This window comes from Talpa occidentalis, unplaced genomic scaffold, assembly GCF_014898055.3.
Source record: "Talpa occidentalis isolate TD23 unplaced genomic scaffold, MPIMG_talOcc4v2.1 talOcc4.7, whole genome shotgun sequence".
NCBI classification, from domain to species: domain Eukaryota; kingdom Metazoa; phylum Chordata; class Mammalia; order Eulipotyphla; family Talpidae; genus Talpa; species Talpa occidentalis.
Window position 1 is genome coordinate 92,108,853 of NW_023605083.1, and position 14,696 is coordinate 92,123,548.

A 14,696-nucleotide genomic window follows, 5' to 3' on the forward strand; every position below is an offset into this window, starting at 1 on the left:
TGAGAACCTCCCCCATGCAGTGCCCCATCCCCTCCCAGCAGAAGCTGGGGGACAGGCTCTGTCACCAGAGGTGTCATTTCCCAGCTGTCTGGGGGAGGTGAGAGAGCAGGGAGCTGTGTTGGGTGTGGGGACTCAGCACATCTAAGATAAGATGCTCTCAGTTCCCTTCCCTGAGGAGCAGTCACTTCCCTGGTCTTTGTGCACTGACACAGAATGCCTGTCGGCTCAGCCTGTGTGAAAAGGACGAAACAGTGGTTTCCATGAGAATCTTAGATCCATCTGTGGGGTGCTAACTCTTTTGGCCCTGAGACTACTTCCTAGCTAGAGAACAAAGATGCCATTTCCAAACTTTTACGTTCGAAAGTCTCATTGGGTAGGTAGAGGTTGGAAGGAGATACAAACAGGAGTCCAAACCACACCCCCCTCTAACCGCCCCACCTACATACACACACATACTCACACTAGCAGGGGAGTAGTTAGTGGAAGGCCAGGGAAGATGTTATATGCTAGTTAGGTGTGGTCTGCATTTTCCCTAATGATGGAAAGGGACAGAACCTAGAATAAATCTGGGGCGCCAAGGCCAAATGAAAAGCTGGCACACTACTATTATGAGTGGATCCTGGGGGCAGCAGGAAAGAGTAGAATTGAGGACACATATGATCCATGGAGGTGGGGATGCGGGGTTTATCTTGTTGAGAGAAGAGAGGATCTCACTGAGCAGCCCCTTCCCACTTTCCCCACCTGTGCTGTGGTGCTGAAGAACGCCCCAAATTTAGATCAATGATGGAGGCAGGAGAAGGGTGGGATGAGTTCCCTGGAAATGAATAAGAAAATGTTTTCTGCTAGCAGGTAGGATAGAGAAACAAAAGGAGGTAAACTGAACTAAAGACAGACTCAGAAATTGGCGTTACTGAGATCAGGAACCTATGTTTACCTACTTCAGGTTGGCAGCTGATGGGCTCCACTTTCAAGGCTCATTCAAAGGATGTGGGAGGGGGCCCAAGTTCATTTCTAATAAGCACCTCTAGTGATTCTGATATAGACAATATGGAGAAAACCTTTATGAAAGGCCTTTTTTATTGTTTTTACAACTGACTTAGAACTTGAGGTAGAAGGGGGCTGGATCACCCACTCATGAACTTGCTGCATCCACATGAGTCAAACCCAACCAAGCTAGTAATTAATTTCAGAGATCTTTGTGTCCCTCAACGCTGCTTGTTAAAGAAAAGGCCTTCTAATTAGGGAGAGAAGTGTGCCCTTGGGAATGCTGCCTGCAGTGGGGGTGTAGAGCCTAGCCCTGCCATGGTGCAATCAGCGGCTCAAACCCTGCGACCTCTGACTGACTGCAGGGTCCAGAAGGCTCTGGGGGCTGTCTGCCAAGCCCTGGGTTTCTGGAGGGAAGAGAAACTACCAGGGACCTACTGTGTGCCAGAGGCTTTAGATGGACTGCCACATGCGTTTTTTAATCACACACACAATATGACTGCATCTTCTTAAGAATATTAAAATGGGGCCTCCCCTGTGGCGTAGCAGTTGAGTGCTGCGTTACGAAGCTGTCCGCAGCACCGGTTCGATTCCCTGCCTGCCAGGGAGAAACCCACATGGCGGGGCAGACCTCTCCTGACTCGCCCGCTGCTCCCCTCAGCCGTGTCTTAGGTCCACCTACCTGTTCTGCTCCCCACTCTGTCTCTGGTGAATTCTCTCACCCTCCCGCACTTCTGACCTGGACGCCAGTTCTTGTATAAATAAATAAATAAATCTTTAAAAAAAAAAAAGAATATTAAACGGGGCCTCCCTGGGGGTGCAAGGGCTTAAGACACAACCTATGAAGCCATCCACAGCCACTGCAACCCGAGTTCTATCCCCAGCCAGGGAGCTACCCACATGGCACAACAGATCACTCCTAGTTCGCCCCACTGCTCCCCTCAGCAGTGTATTTCAGTTGATCTGCGTCTTTTGTTCCCCACTCTGTCTGTGATGAATTCTCTCACCCTCCACACCTCTGGCCTGTACCACAGTTCTTGTTGCATAAATAAATAAATCTTTTTTAAAAAGAATATTAAAACATTAGCTATAAAGCTGAGGTTCCCTTGGCCACCCCCCAACTCATTTGTCTTTTTGTTTCACTTTCTGGAAGTTTCCATGCATCCTCTTTGGGTGGGGGGGTAGGGTTTTGCTCTATTTTCTTTTCCATTTCCAAAATGCAATATATTTTCTAATCTCCCTGAGGATACCAATTCTATTTTTCAATTTCAATATTAGATTTTAATCTAGGTAATAGGTAACACAATCAAAACCCAAAAGGTACAGAAGAATATACAGTGAACCCTGCTTTGCACTGCTCAGGATCCCTACCTGACACAGCCACTGTCTCCAGTCTTATAATTTTTTAGACTGGTGGGGCCAGAGACAAACATACATATAAATACTTTTTTTAAAAATACAAATGTGAGGGCCTCCCTGGTGGTGCAGCGGTTGAGTGCTGGGTTGCAGCCTCTGCAGCGCCGGTTTGATCCCCTGCTCCCCCCAGCAGTGTATTTTGTCACTCTGCCTGCTTTGCTCGCCCCTCTGGCTCTGGTGAATTCTCTCACCCTCCCGTGCTTCTGACTGTACCCAGTGCTTGTATAAATAAATAAATACATCTTTTAAAAAAAATACGAATATGAACAGACTATATATAGAGGGTTCCTTTTTTTTGACTTTCCAATTATAGTGATTTTTTTTCCTTATGCTCTCTAGCATCTTTGTCTCTTCTGTATTTTTCTTGGATTTTTTTGTTGTTGTTGTTTCTAATATGTGGAAGGAGTCTCTTTCATTTTGGAGGCTTTCCTCGAATAGCTACCAGTTCTTGGCTTTATGTTCATACTTACAGAGAGCCAGCCACCAACAGGCTGATTGGAAACTGCAGTGTGGGGCACTTTTAATTGATGGTAGAAACCTTTATACAGAGACCTCCAAAAATTGATAGGTGGGAGACTTTCTCTGGGGACATTCCTTCCTTTGAGAGAATATCCTCCATTCCCTACCTTGATGCAAAGGAGGGTGGGTAGATATTAGGGCCAAGATTCCTGTTTCCAGCCTCAGGACTCCCTCAGCTGGGCTTGGTGTCCCCAAATCCAAAGCCTCCCCCAAAACGAGCATGTGAGGAATGGTGGTGTGTATAATTCAGGTGTCAGGGGTCTTGACACTTTGTCACAGACTCGCAGCCACCCCTGAGTTCAACCAGGCCCTGCCCTGAAATCTGAGAGCCTCCTGGATCTTCCAGCATTGTGCTCTGATTCCACATGGCACAGCAGACCTCTCCTGTCTCGCCCGCTGCTCCCCTCAGCAGTGTATTTCAGTCAGTCTGCCTGTTCTGTTCCCTGGTCTGTCTCTGGTGAATCCTCTCACCCCCGTTGCTGGATAGAACAAGCAAGGCCTATGTCCAGCCTCCAAAACCTTCTTGGAATCTTTGTGTGATGCTGTCTTCTCCCCCCTGGTCTCTTAACCCTAGTAGATTTATGCCTCTTTGAGTTCCCTCCTGTTATTTTCTAGGTTTTGAAAGGGAGAAGACAAATGCTCAAGGCTGATCTTCCACGTTTAGCCAGAAGTCTTACTGCAGTTTAGTTCTTCAAAAACCAGGATTTATGTTATTTTCTTTTATTTTGCTATTACAACAGTACTTTTAGGAATGTTGTAAATATCTCCCATGATCAAGGTATTGATTGTCTTGGCTTTATATTTGGGAAAATGTATCTTCTGAGAAATGCCTTGATGGGGTCCCTTCATTCATTTATGTATGTATGTATGTATTTGTTTGTACAAGCACTGGATACAGTCAGAAGTGCGGGAGGGTGAGAGAATTCACCAGAGCCAGAGCAGGGAGCAGAGCAGGCAGAAGGACCGAAGTACACTGCTGAGGGGAGCAGCGGGCGTGGCGGGACAGGTCTGTGCCATGTGGGACCCTCACCGGCAGCCAGGGATCGAACCAGCGCTGCAGAGGCTGCGGGCAGCTTCGCAGCCCAGCACTCAACCGCTTCACCACCAGGGGAGGCCCTGGGGTCCCTTTATTGATTAATCAAGTTTTGTTTATTTTTTTCATACAGTAGTATCTTTTAAATTTTTTGTGTGTAAACATAATATACATATATAAAGTGCTTTCTTTTTAATATGTGTAGTTCTCCCTGCATGAGGACCAAGCACAGTGCCAGAAACAAGACAGGGAAATGAATAATTAATGATGGTGAACTACCAGCTCAGTGGGGAGTATTTTTAAAAAAGAACCCAGGGCATCCCTGGTGGCACAAGGGGTTAAGCACAGCACTGTGAGGCTATCCACAGCCACTGCAGCACAAGTTCAATCCCCTGCTGGCTAGGAAGGTGACCCACATGGTGCAGCAGACCTCTCCTGACTCAACTGCTGCTCCCCTCAACAGTATATTTCAGTCAATCTGCCTGTTCTGTTCCCCACTCTGTATCTGGTAATTCCTCTCACCCCCACATCTCTGGCCTGTACCCCAGTTCTTGTATGCATAAATAAATAAAAGAGAACCCAGCATAGCAGGCAAATGGATTGTTAGTGGTGGACTCCCAGACACCTACTTGGAGAGGATGGGTTTGGGCTGAACTGGGTGCCCAGTGTTCCTGTGAGGACAGCCCTGGTTACTTGCTACCAGTCTGGTGAGATAGCCAGCTCCTGTCACTGCAGCAAGGCAGTGTGGGTGTGGGCAGTGGGGAAGCAACATGCCAGAGCTCTGTGTGGGTGGGAAAATCCTGTGGGACTGGGAGCCTAGGGTGCCTCCTTGCCTCAAACCCTCACTCGCCCACCTTCCATTCATTGGAGATTTACTGTTGTTAATAAACTCCTCTATTTGGGAGAGGAAACAGATAGTGTGTTATTTCCCTCCTCACATGCCAAGCCCACAGCCTGGCTGGTACTACTTCTAGCCCCAGCTCCCCACATCTGCAAGGTGTCCTCTAGCAGATGACTTCTCCTTGGGCCTCATTGTGCTTCTTTGTTAAATGAGGGCTTTTTCATTCTCCAATGTCTGGTCCCTTGCGAGCATCAGTTGCTACCATAATACACAAGAAAAGAGATCAGTGAAACCTGGCAGATGTGTCGGTTATGCCTCAGTAAAGCAGAAAAAGAAATCATCATGATTCTTGATGGATGTAATGATCAAAACATTTGCCAACACAACTTTAAACTAAAAAAGGAGAATCTGAGGGCTCACTTAACTGGAACATGACTGAAACAGCAGGATCCAGGTGCACCAATGACATCACTGGGGAGCTGTTTCTCAGTCTCTGCCAGCCAGCCTCTGACTTAGCTTCATTTCCAGACAGGGAACATAAACAGCTGCAGACCCATATTCTTTTAAAAATGGTACCGTTTGTATGTTTTCTTTTTAAGTGTATGTGGTTAAAAATTCCAAAAGTTCAAAAGAGCAGATGGAGAAAATCTCTCACCCACCCAGCCTTCTGCCCCTCACAATCAGTTCTCCTACTTCTTCGTGCCTCCTTCCAAGATGTTCTGTGCACATGGCTTTCCACTTTTTTGTACAAATGGAAACAGACCATGTGAACTATGTGAAAGATTCTGCAATTTATTTTTGTCATTTATTGTAGAGGTGGTTCTATAGTGTATACAATTTTTTCCCCCTGACTGCATAGTATTACACTGTAACACAGCTTAACCAATCCCTGTTGACAGGCTATTTTTTTCCCTTTTTTTTTTTTTTTTTTTTTTGCAAGCAGAGCTGTAAAAAATAATCTACAAAGGGCCTCACTGGTGGCACAAGGGGCTAAGTTACAGCACTATGAAGCTGTCCGCAGCCACTGCAGCACGAGTTCCATTCCTGATCCCCAGCTGGGGAGCTGACCCACATGGCACAGCAGACCTCTCCTGTCTCACCCGCTGCTCCCTCAGAAGTGTATTTCAGTGGATCCACCTGTTCAGTTCCCCACTCTGTCTGTCCTGCATCCTCTCACACTCCCCCACCTCCTGCCCTGCACCTCTGGCCTGTATCCCAGTTCTTGTATGCATAAATAGATAAATATTTTTATATAGATTTATTTAATTATACAAGCACTGGGTGCAGTCAGAAGTGCGGGAGGGTGAGAGAATTCACCAGAGCCAGAGCAGGGAACAGAACAGGCAGACTGATGAAGAAGTACACTGCTGAGGGGAGCAGCGGGCAGGAGAGGTCTGCGCGCCATGTGGGACCCTAGTCCTGTGGCCAGGGATCGAACCGGCGCTGTAGAGGCTGCGGGCAGCTTCGCAGACCAGCGCCCTCAACCGCAGCGCCACCGGGGAGGCCCTAGATAAATCTTAAAAAAAAAAAAAAAAAAAAAATCTGCACATTGGGCCTCCCCGTGGCGCAGTAGTTGAGCGCTGGGCTGCGAAGCTGCCCGCAGCCTCTGCAGCACCAGTTCGATCCCGGCTCCTCCCCGGCCACCAGCGGAGGGTCCCACATGGCGCGCAGACCTCTCCTGCTGCCCGCTGCTCCCCTCAGCAGTGTACTTCGGTCCTTCTGCCTGCTCTGCTCCCTGCTCTGGCTCTGGTGAATTCTCTCACCTTCCCGCGCTTCTGACTGTACCCAGTGCATGTATAAACAAAACAAACAAACAAATAAATAAATAAAACATGCCTCTATTAAAAAAAAAGAATTAAAAAAAAAAGGCTATTAAAAAAAAAAACCATAAAAGTAGACTCTACTGGGACAGGATTTAGGCTGACACCTGGGTTTGTGCTTACCAATTTGCAAATCGAAGACACAACCTCCCCAGTAAGTGCTCATTTCATTTTAGCTTTATCATGTTTTCCTGGTCAACATAACCCAGGCCTGGCTCTACCTTACCTTGGTCCCATAATCTTAACTCTGGGCTAGGACTCATATAAAAGAGCCAAGATTCAGTAGCATCTAGTTGGTTTGATGGTTTTTTTTTTTTTTTTTTTATATATAGAGGCATGTTTTATTTATTTATTTGTTTGTTTATACATGCACTGGGTACAGTCAGAAGCACGGGAGGGTGAGAGAATTCACCAGAGCCAGAGCGGGGAACAGAACAGGCAGAAGTACACTGCTGAGGGGAGCAGCGGGCAGCAGGAGAGGTCTGTGCATCATGTGGGACCCTCCTCCGGTGGCCAAGGAGCAGCCGGGGATCGAACCGGCGCCGCAGAGACCGCGGGCAGCTTCGCAACCCAGCGTTCAACCACTGCACCACTGGGGAGGCCCAGCATCTAGTTGGTTTGAAGATAAGAAGTCAAGTCACCCATTTAAGGGACAAGTGGAGGAAACAATTTGGTAATATAGCCCCTCCAACTACAGTACACTGTAGATACTCAGTATTTATTAGCTAAGCCTGAGAAGATGAAGGCAGAACACTAGGAGATAAACCAGAGGTACCATTTTTCAAAAGCCAAGGGAGAAATACTTCAAAAGAGGAGAGTGGTCAAACATGCTAGAAAGAAGGCAAGCCAAAGTCTGAGAAGTGACTGCTGAAGTTAGGGACAAGATGATGAGCAGTTTCTTGGGATGGTAGGATAGGCATATCCTGGTAAATGTTGAACAATCAACTCCCCCCAAAAAAGTATGCATTTATGTCTGTACATAAGATCATTATAAATTTTAATGATTTAAAGGATGTGTAACACAGTACTTACAAATAATAATAAAATACACAAGTCTTTAATATAAATTCCACTCTTGTATCCATGACTTCATAAACGGAGTTGTACACTAACTACAAGTGTAGCTCCAACATGAATGTTGCTTGACATTTTTACTTACATTTTTTTTTTTTCCTTTTTTTTTTTTTTTTTTTTTTAATAGAGGCATGCTTTTATTTATTTATTTGTTTGCTGGTTTGTTTGTTTGTTTTGTTTATACATGCACTGGGTACAGTCAGAAGCGCGGGAGGGTGAGAGAATTCACCAGAGCCAGAGCGGGGAGCAGAGCAGGCAGAAGGACCGAAGTACACTGCTGAGGGGAGCAGCGGGCGGCAGGAGAGGTCTGCACGCCATGTGGGACCCTCCTCTGGTGGCCGGGGAGCAGCCGGGGATCGAACCGGCGCCGCAGAGGCCGCGGGCAGCTTCGCAACCCAGCGCTCAACCGCTGCGCCACCGGGGAGGCCCTTTACTTACATTTTTGAGTGAGATAAAAATGAAACAATGAAGGTATGTTCGAACTTCACTGGTTCCTCAAGGCTTTGAGTTGTCTTCTTTACTGAATTTGATAATAGTTTCCAAATACTGGGAGAATATTTCCTCAAAATTTTGTGTTGCTTATAATATAATAGTTACAGACATGTCCTATAAGTTGAATCTATATTTTAAACATTTTCTCCATCATTTTATTAAATCTATATAACAAAGCCTGATATGGAGCATTTGCCAATTTCTGTGGTGAAAATACTCCCACCAAGGCCAATTTCAATCTACCACCTTGATGTCAATAAAGGAGTTGGGGGCCTCCCTGGTGGCGCAAGGGGTTAAGATGCAACCTATGAACTATCCGTAGCCACTGCAGCATGAGTTAGATCCCGGCCTGCCAGGGAGCAATCCACATGGCGCAGCACACCTCTCCTGACTTGCCCGCTGCTCCCCTTAGCAGTGTATTTCAGTCAATCCGCCTGTTCTGTTCCCCACTGTCTCTGGTGAATCCTCTAACACACACCCCATACCTCTGGCCTGTACCCCAGCTCTTATATGCATAAATAAATAAATCTTAAAAAAAAAAAAAAAAGGAGTTGGGAGAGATACACAGTAGTACATCATTAGGTAGTATTTCTACCATACAGATACCATGAATATAAATCATCTCAAGACACACAAAGGTATAGTAAAATAATCAGGAATGAATTTTGAGTATTTATTAACTGTTTTTAAATGTAGTTTAATTATAAGTTTACATAATTTTTGATAGTAGCTCGCTCACAACGTTTCTAAAAAATAAAAGGTGAGCTTTCACAAATTGGTGAAATACGTCACTGGGTGGGAGTGAAAGCAAAACTGAAGTGGGATGCGACTTCCTGATCAAGCCTCTAATCCCTGAGAACATTCATCCCGTGTGACATTGTAGAATTTTAGATTATTGTGATTTGTTTGTATAATACTCAATAGCATGTATGTCTTAATAATCTCCTTTTGAACTTGTTCTTGTCATGTGCTAACAGGCAGAAGTACAGTGTTCTCATTAGATAGTAACTGAACAACAGGGGAGCTTTACCAGGTCCCAGGGAGTCCTCCCACTCCCAGCAAGTGACCCTTCTTGCTATTAGCGATTACTTTATAGAAAACCAATGACAGTTAAAATGACTTTCTTGCTCCTTTAAGCTTTTGAAGTAAAAAACGCTAACGAATAACCAAAGTTATGGTGTGAAAACACAAACAAGACTAGACATCTGTTAAGGATCATAACTATGTTAGAAAAAAGAAACCCACTGACACTTCCTAACCAAGCTCGCAAGACAAATTCTAACAGTTACCAGGAATTTAAAATGCAAAGATCGTCAGGAAGAATCAGAAAGGAGCAACCAGGGTGTTGCGAGCCCTGGTCACGCAGAGACGCTAATCACGAATCATGCGAGCTCCAATCATCATATTCTATCTGCCCTCCCGAAGGAGGAACAGGTAAGGATTATCCTACCTGACGATAGCACGGGTTTGTGTAGAGATCCGCACCCCGTGAACAAGATTCCGCTAACAGCTAGGGTGAGTACATAACTTGTTACTCTGAGCAAGCTAACGTAATTTAGATTCTTCCATTCCTGTTTCTACATTGTTGCAGCTCTTTAAAATATGTTTTCTTTTCCATTTGGCACCCGAGAAGGGACAAACAAATTCCTCCCAGAATACTCCACTCACTTCCGAAATCGCTACTTTAGCCATAAATGCTACTTATTTACATGTCTCCGCCCATCCTCTTCCGCCAGCCCTCTACCGTAATACCCAAAATAAAAGCGATACCTAGTGTCTTTCTGCCGCAGTGGAAAACATCCTTCCGTTTCTCCAGTAGTTTGGTCTCCTGAAATTTTTATATCTTGATCGTACTATAAAATATAATTTATTACAAATGACTAAATAAAAATCTGATAATCCCAGAGAGTTTATCCTAACACTGCTGTCCTCCAACAAATGCAGTTGTAGAGGGAGAGTCGAAGCTGATGCATTCTTTCTTCCAGAAACGATGACTGGTCCTTCCCTCCTCCAGCCTGGATCCCTCCGTTCCCGTAGTAAGATGATCAGAAAGGTTTCTTTTTCAGCCCAAAGACGCTGACGAATAATGCCATTTCAGTGATAGCTGGGAGGGCACTGCAGAAGATACATGGTGGTTTCAGGGACCCTTCCAAAACAACAATAACAAACAAATTCCCAGACTAGATATCACACCACAAAGTACAGCTGGAAGATTGGGAAACTTCAAAAGCTACAGGATGCTGAGTGGATCTGATATCTCAGACATGGAGTACAGGGCTGAGTTGGGGAAAGCTTCAAATTTAAATAACCCTACCCCATGCGCTACTGTACCTGCAGAAGGCAAAAATGTACCAGTATGTGGTGCACTCCCAGCGCTCGAATATGAAAAATGACAGGGACACCGACGCACTACAATGAGCCCCAATGGCTTGGAACACACCAGAGTCAAGGAAAGACTTTGGCTAGATTGGTAGGGGTGGGGTGGAATAGGTCAGTGGTGGGGTTGACATCTACATTCAGTTTCACCTTTTGCTCTCTTACCATATTCCAAAGGCCAGAGCTGGCAGCCTTGTCCTCCAAGTATTAGGACAGCCATGTGGGTAGAGGCTGAGTCTTCACAGCTGGGACCCCCAGGCTATCCCTAGCCCCAAACCCTGAATCACCCTCCAGCATCCTGGTCTACAACTCAAGTGCTAAGAGCTTTCCCTAATCCAGCTTTGTCTCTTCTGAGTTTCCAGTGTTTTATATCTTCACACTCTCTTATAGCACAGTGCATGTAACAATGAATTACAGATGTCTGTGGCCTGCCTCTTCCACAATGTAGAAAACTTCATGCTACTCCCATTTGGAAATCTCCAGAGCCTGTTTATAAAAAAATGTCCAAAGATTGTATTAAATCTTCTGCAAATTGCCTCGGAACCTCTTCAAACTGGAGAGATTCTCCCTGTGTAGGCAGACACTACTATGCCAGAAAAGTTTAATGTTCAAAGAGAGTTATCATGGAAATGGATCATGTGGGAAAGGTGCACAGGCAGAAAGGATACAGATGAGACTCTGGGTGCTGTTGAACATGGAAACTCCTGAGAAGAAACCAGCTAGCTCCACTGCAAAGAGGCCCAAGGTGACAGAGAGTGCTACCACCAACCTGCAGAGAGGAAGGGGGTTGGCTCAAGTCTTCTGAACTTCTAAGACCCCTCCACTCCCACTGCTGCTTAATTCTACCATCCCGCCCTAAGTGCTCACTGAATGTCCTGCTTCTCATACTCCTCTGGGGTGAACGTAAGAGGCAGGCAGGCCTGGATGTTGCTGTCCTGGGAAAACGAAGAGGAAGAGAAGTGAAAGAGGGGCAGGCTGCAGGGCAGGTCTGGGGGCAACGGGGGTTGGGAAGACCCGACCCGGCGTGTCTCAGGGGAAGGGGCAGGGTGGGGCTGGGACCACCCAGAGGTGGGATAGATGAAAGGAAAAGGATGGTCTAGGGTCTTACCCGGGACCAGAATAAGGTGATAACGACCACCAGGTGTGCCAGGAGCGTCAGGAAGCGAGAGGGCACGAGCCCCGAGATCTGGCCCATGGCCTCGAGCAAAGGCCGTGATCTCTGGGGCTGGAAGTTCTGATATGGCCACTCCTGAAGTCTCCTAGGATAGCAGGCAAAAATTCGACAAAAGCCTCCTTCCCGCTCGCGCAGGCACCGCCCAGTTGCCTTGACAACCACGTAAGTGGACGCTACGATCAGATCTCTGAAAATCTCGCGAGAGCAGAATACGCCTGCGCAGTGGGCCTCGGGGAGAGGCCAGGGCTAGAGTCCTGCGATGGGTGGGTTCCTGTCCTCACTGCCTCTGCCTAGTGCGCTGCCGAGCGTCCGGCCCCTGAGCGTGTGCGGTGTGGCGCTGCTCGCACTGCCGAATCTGCCCACGCAGGCCCGCTGAACGGACACCTGCCTTGCCCTAGCCCGGGCCGCCCGTTGCTCCCGGGAGGCGCACTCCAGGAGCGGCTTAGCCCCCAGCCCCCGTTGCGTTGCCCCGGATGACCCTCGGAGTAAGACTTGCCCTCTGGGCTCTGCTGTCACCTCCATTTGGGCTTAGGGCACCGCCTTGCCCGAGGCGTGGACAGTCTCTTCCCTGACCCACTCCGCATTCCCGGAGTTGTAGGGCACCGGAAGTGGGGAGACTGATGTCCCTACGTTGTCCACCTGTCGCTTATTGTCAGTGGAGCTCCTGGTTGTGTGAACCGTCCTTAGTTCTGATTTCACCCCACCCGACTCCCCAGTCAACTTTGCTCAGTTTCGTAAGAGGTTTGCAGACTGTAGAAGATGGTAGCAGTCTTGAACTCGGATGTGGATGAGAGGCGTGTTTCGGAGAAGAGAGTGGACGAAAGGGGCCTGAGTGGAGGAAGGGAATGGTTCCTTACGTCCCTGTAAAGCACAGACTCTGCTCCGATTTCCCTGTGTCTTTCAGGTGTGTGCACCCAGCCTTGTCCAGCTCCAAGACTTTTTACTGTAGGTGGCCTCATTGATCTCTGGGCCACAGAACAGAAAGTTCTAGCCTGACCACTTTGCTCAAATCCCAAGCTGCTTTTTTTTTTTTTTTTTAAGATTTATTTATTTATGCATACAAGAGCTGGGGTACAGGCCAGAGATGCGGGGGTGGGGTGGGGTGGGGTGAGAGGATTCACTAGAGACAGAGTGGGGAACAAAACAGGCAGACTGACTGTAATACACTGCTGAGGGGAGCAGCGGGTGAATCAGGAGAGGTCTGCTGTGCCATGTGGGTAGGCCCCCGCCTGGCCTGGGATTGAACTCGTGCTGCAGAGGCTGCTGATTGTGGTGCTGCAGAGACTGCAGATTGGGGTGCTTCATAGTGCATTGCTTAACCCCTTGTGCCACCAAATCTCACCAAATCCCAGGGAGGCCCGAAATTCCAAGCTTCTTAGGACCTCTCTGTCCACTTCCCAGAAGAACGGTATCTTTTCACTCCCCATCTGTGTGCTTTTAAACTGGTACAAACTATTTTAAAGAGGAGTTTCTGATTCATGTATTCACATATTGATTGACCAACTAGTAATGCCAGGTGCTCTTCTGGACTCTTGTCCTTGCTGAACAAGACAGAATTCTCTACGTCTTTAGCATTTATATTCTAGTCAAGATGATCAACACAGGGGAACAAATCCATGTGGTAATAAGTGCTATAAATAACACACTTTCTGCAGCTCTCCTCCCCACCTGTGACTATGCAGCTGTCTCTCTTTTTCTCCTTTTCCTAATAAACCTATCCTTAAAAAAATAAAAACCCACTTTTTAAGGGAAGCACTAGAATAATATGATCAAAGAAAGGCTTTTCGGAAATAGGTCATTTATTCTTAAACGTTGTTTTAGGAAATATGGACAAATTGAAAGGAAATGCATTTCTCTCTCCCAGGTCCCCTATGTAACAAGTGGAGTTCCTTTTTTCTAAACCCATGGGTGAAAAAAAGAGATAGTCAAAAGATGTTTCCTCAAGGTCACAAAGGACAAAGATTGAGGAACAACATTTCCAGATTAAGGAAGACTTAAAGAGATGTGACAAATTTAACATGACAGATTTGATATGTGAACCTAATGGATCCTGGCCCCCCACACTTCAAAAACACTTATTATAAATAACATTCATGGAACAATTGGTAATATTTGAGTAAGGGCTCTAGTACAGATAACAGTACTGTAATTTTCTGATATTTTATAATTCTGTACTTTGGGAATAGAATAGCTAGAAAAAGTTATAGTAGTACCTTTAGATAGAAGAAGACAATGACAATGCAAATGTAGTTTTGGTGAAGGCACATGGGAATTCTCTGTATTCTGCACTTTTCTGTACGTCAAATATTTTAAAATAAAAATTTTTAAGTAATTAGCCTTTTAAGGTTTTCCTTCCAGGTTTTATCCTGTATTATCAATGAGACATTAGGTTAATTTTATAAAAAGAAAGAATGAGTGGGCCTCCCCTGATGGCGCAGGTGGTTGAACGCAGCACTGTGAAGCTGAGCGCAGCTTCCGCAGCGCAGGTTCAATCCCGGCCGGCCGGTGAGAATCCCACATGACGCTGCAGACCTCTTCTGTCTAGCACACTGCTCCTCTCAGCAGTGTATTTCGTCAGTCTGCCTGTTCTGTTCCCTGTTCTGTCTCTGGTGAATCCTCTCACCGTCCCGCGCATCTGGTCTGTACCTTGGTTCTTGTATAAATGAATAAATAAATCTTTAAAAAAAAAAAGAGAATGAGTTCTAAGAGTGAGGGTCCATATTTGTTAAACTCCTACACATCAAAACTATATAATGGCATTTTCATATACAATTACCTCTTAAAAAAATAAAAGTAAAAGTACCTCTTTAGAGGGCAGTATAACCTTTCCCTTAATATGAAGACAGTATGATCACCAAAACTCATAAAATAAAAAAAAGCTTAGCAAAGTTTCTATTCTCTACTCAAAAAATACTGGATAATAATAAAATATTACCTAGTTTTTATATACACACCCAAATATTCTCT

The 14,696-nt window shown here is 46.0% G+C and overlaps 1 protein-coding gene and 1 non-coding gene across 3 annotated transcripts; both read right to left on the reverse strand.

The window, feature by feature from the left end:
- Positions 1-7,962: 7,962 nt before the first annotated feature.
- On the reverse strand, positions 7,963-11,874 carry TMEM107 (transmembrane protein 107). Of its 2 annotated transcripts, none has more exons than XM_037491878.2 (5): positions 11,664-11,874; positions 11,423-11,490; positions 11,224-11,324; positions 10,532-10,607; positions 7,963-10,294 (listed from the first exon to the last, which is right to left on the reverse strand). In XM_037491878.2, exons 1-5 carry the CDS (start codon positions 11,748-11,750, stop codon positions 10,225-10,227), a joined length of 402 nt encoding a protein of 133 aa, XP_037347775.1. In that variant the 5' UTR covers positions 11,751-11,874; the 3' UTR covers positions 7,963-10,224. The 2 variants fall into 2 exon arrangements, with proteins under 2 accessions (XP_037347775.1, XP_037347774.1); XM_037491877.2 differs by having other exon boundaries at positions 10,511-10,607.
- LOC119233136 (U8 small nucleolar RNA) lies at positions 9,502-9,636 on the reverse strand. The gene has a single exon (XR_005122288.1). It is a non-coding gene; the product is annotated as a U8 small nucleolar RNA (small nucleolar RNA).
- Positions 11,875-14,696: the final 2,822 nt, after the last annotated feature.

What these genes read in the sequence shown, in the direction of transcription:
- TMEM107 (XM_037491877.2), bottom strand. Translation starts at nt 11,750, where the DNA reads ATGGGCCAGATCTCGGGGCTCGTGCCCTCTCGCTTCCTGACGCTCCTG. An exon ending in CAGCACCCAGAGTCTCATCT is followed by an intron (nt 10,608 to 11,223) that starts GTATCCTTTCTG and finishes GTGTGTTCCAAG; the next exon opens with CCATTGGGGCTCATTGTAGT. An exon ending in TACATTTTTGCCTTCTGCAG is followed by an intron (nt 10,295 to 10,510) that starts GTACAGTAGCGC and finishes TATCTTCTGCAG; the next exon opens with TGCCCTCCCAGCTATCACTG.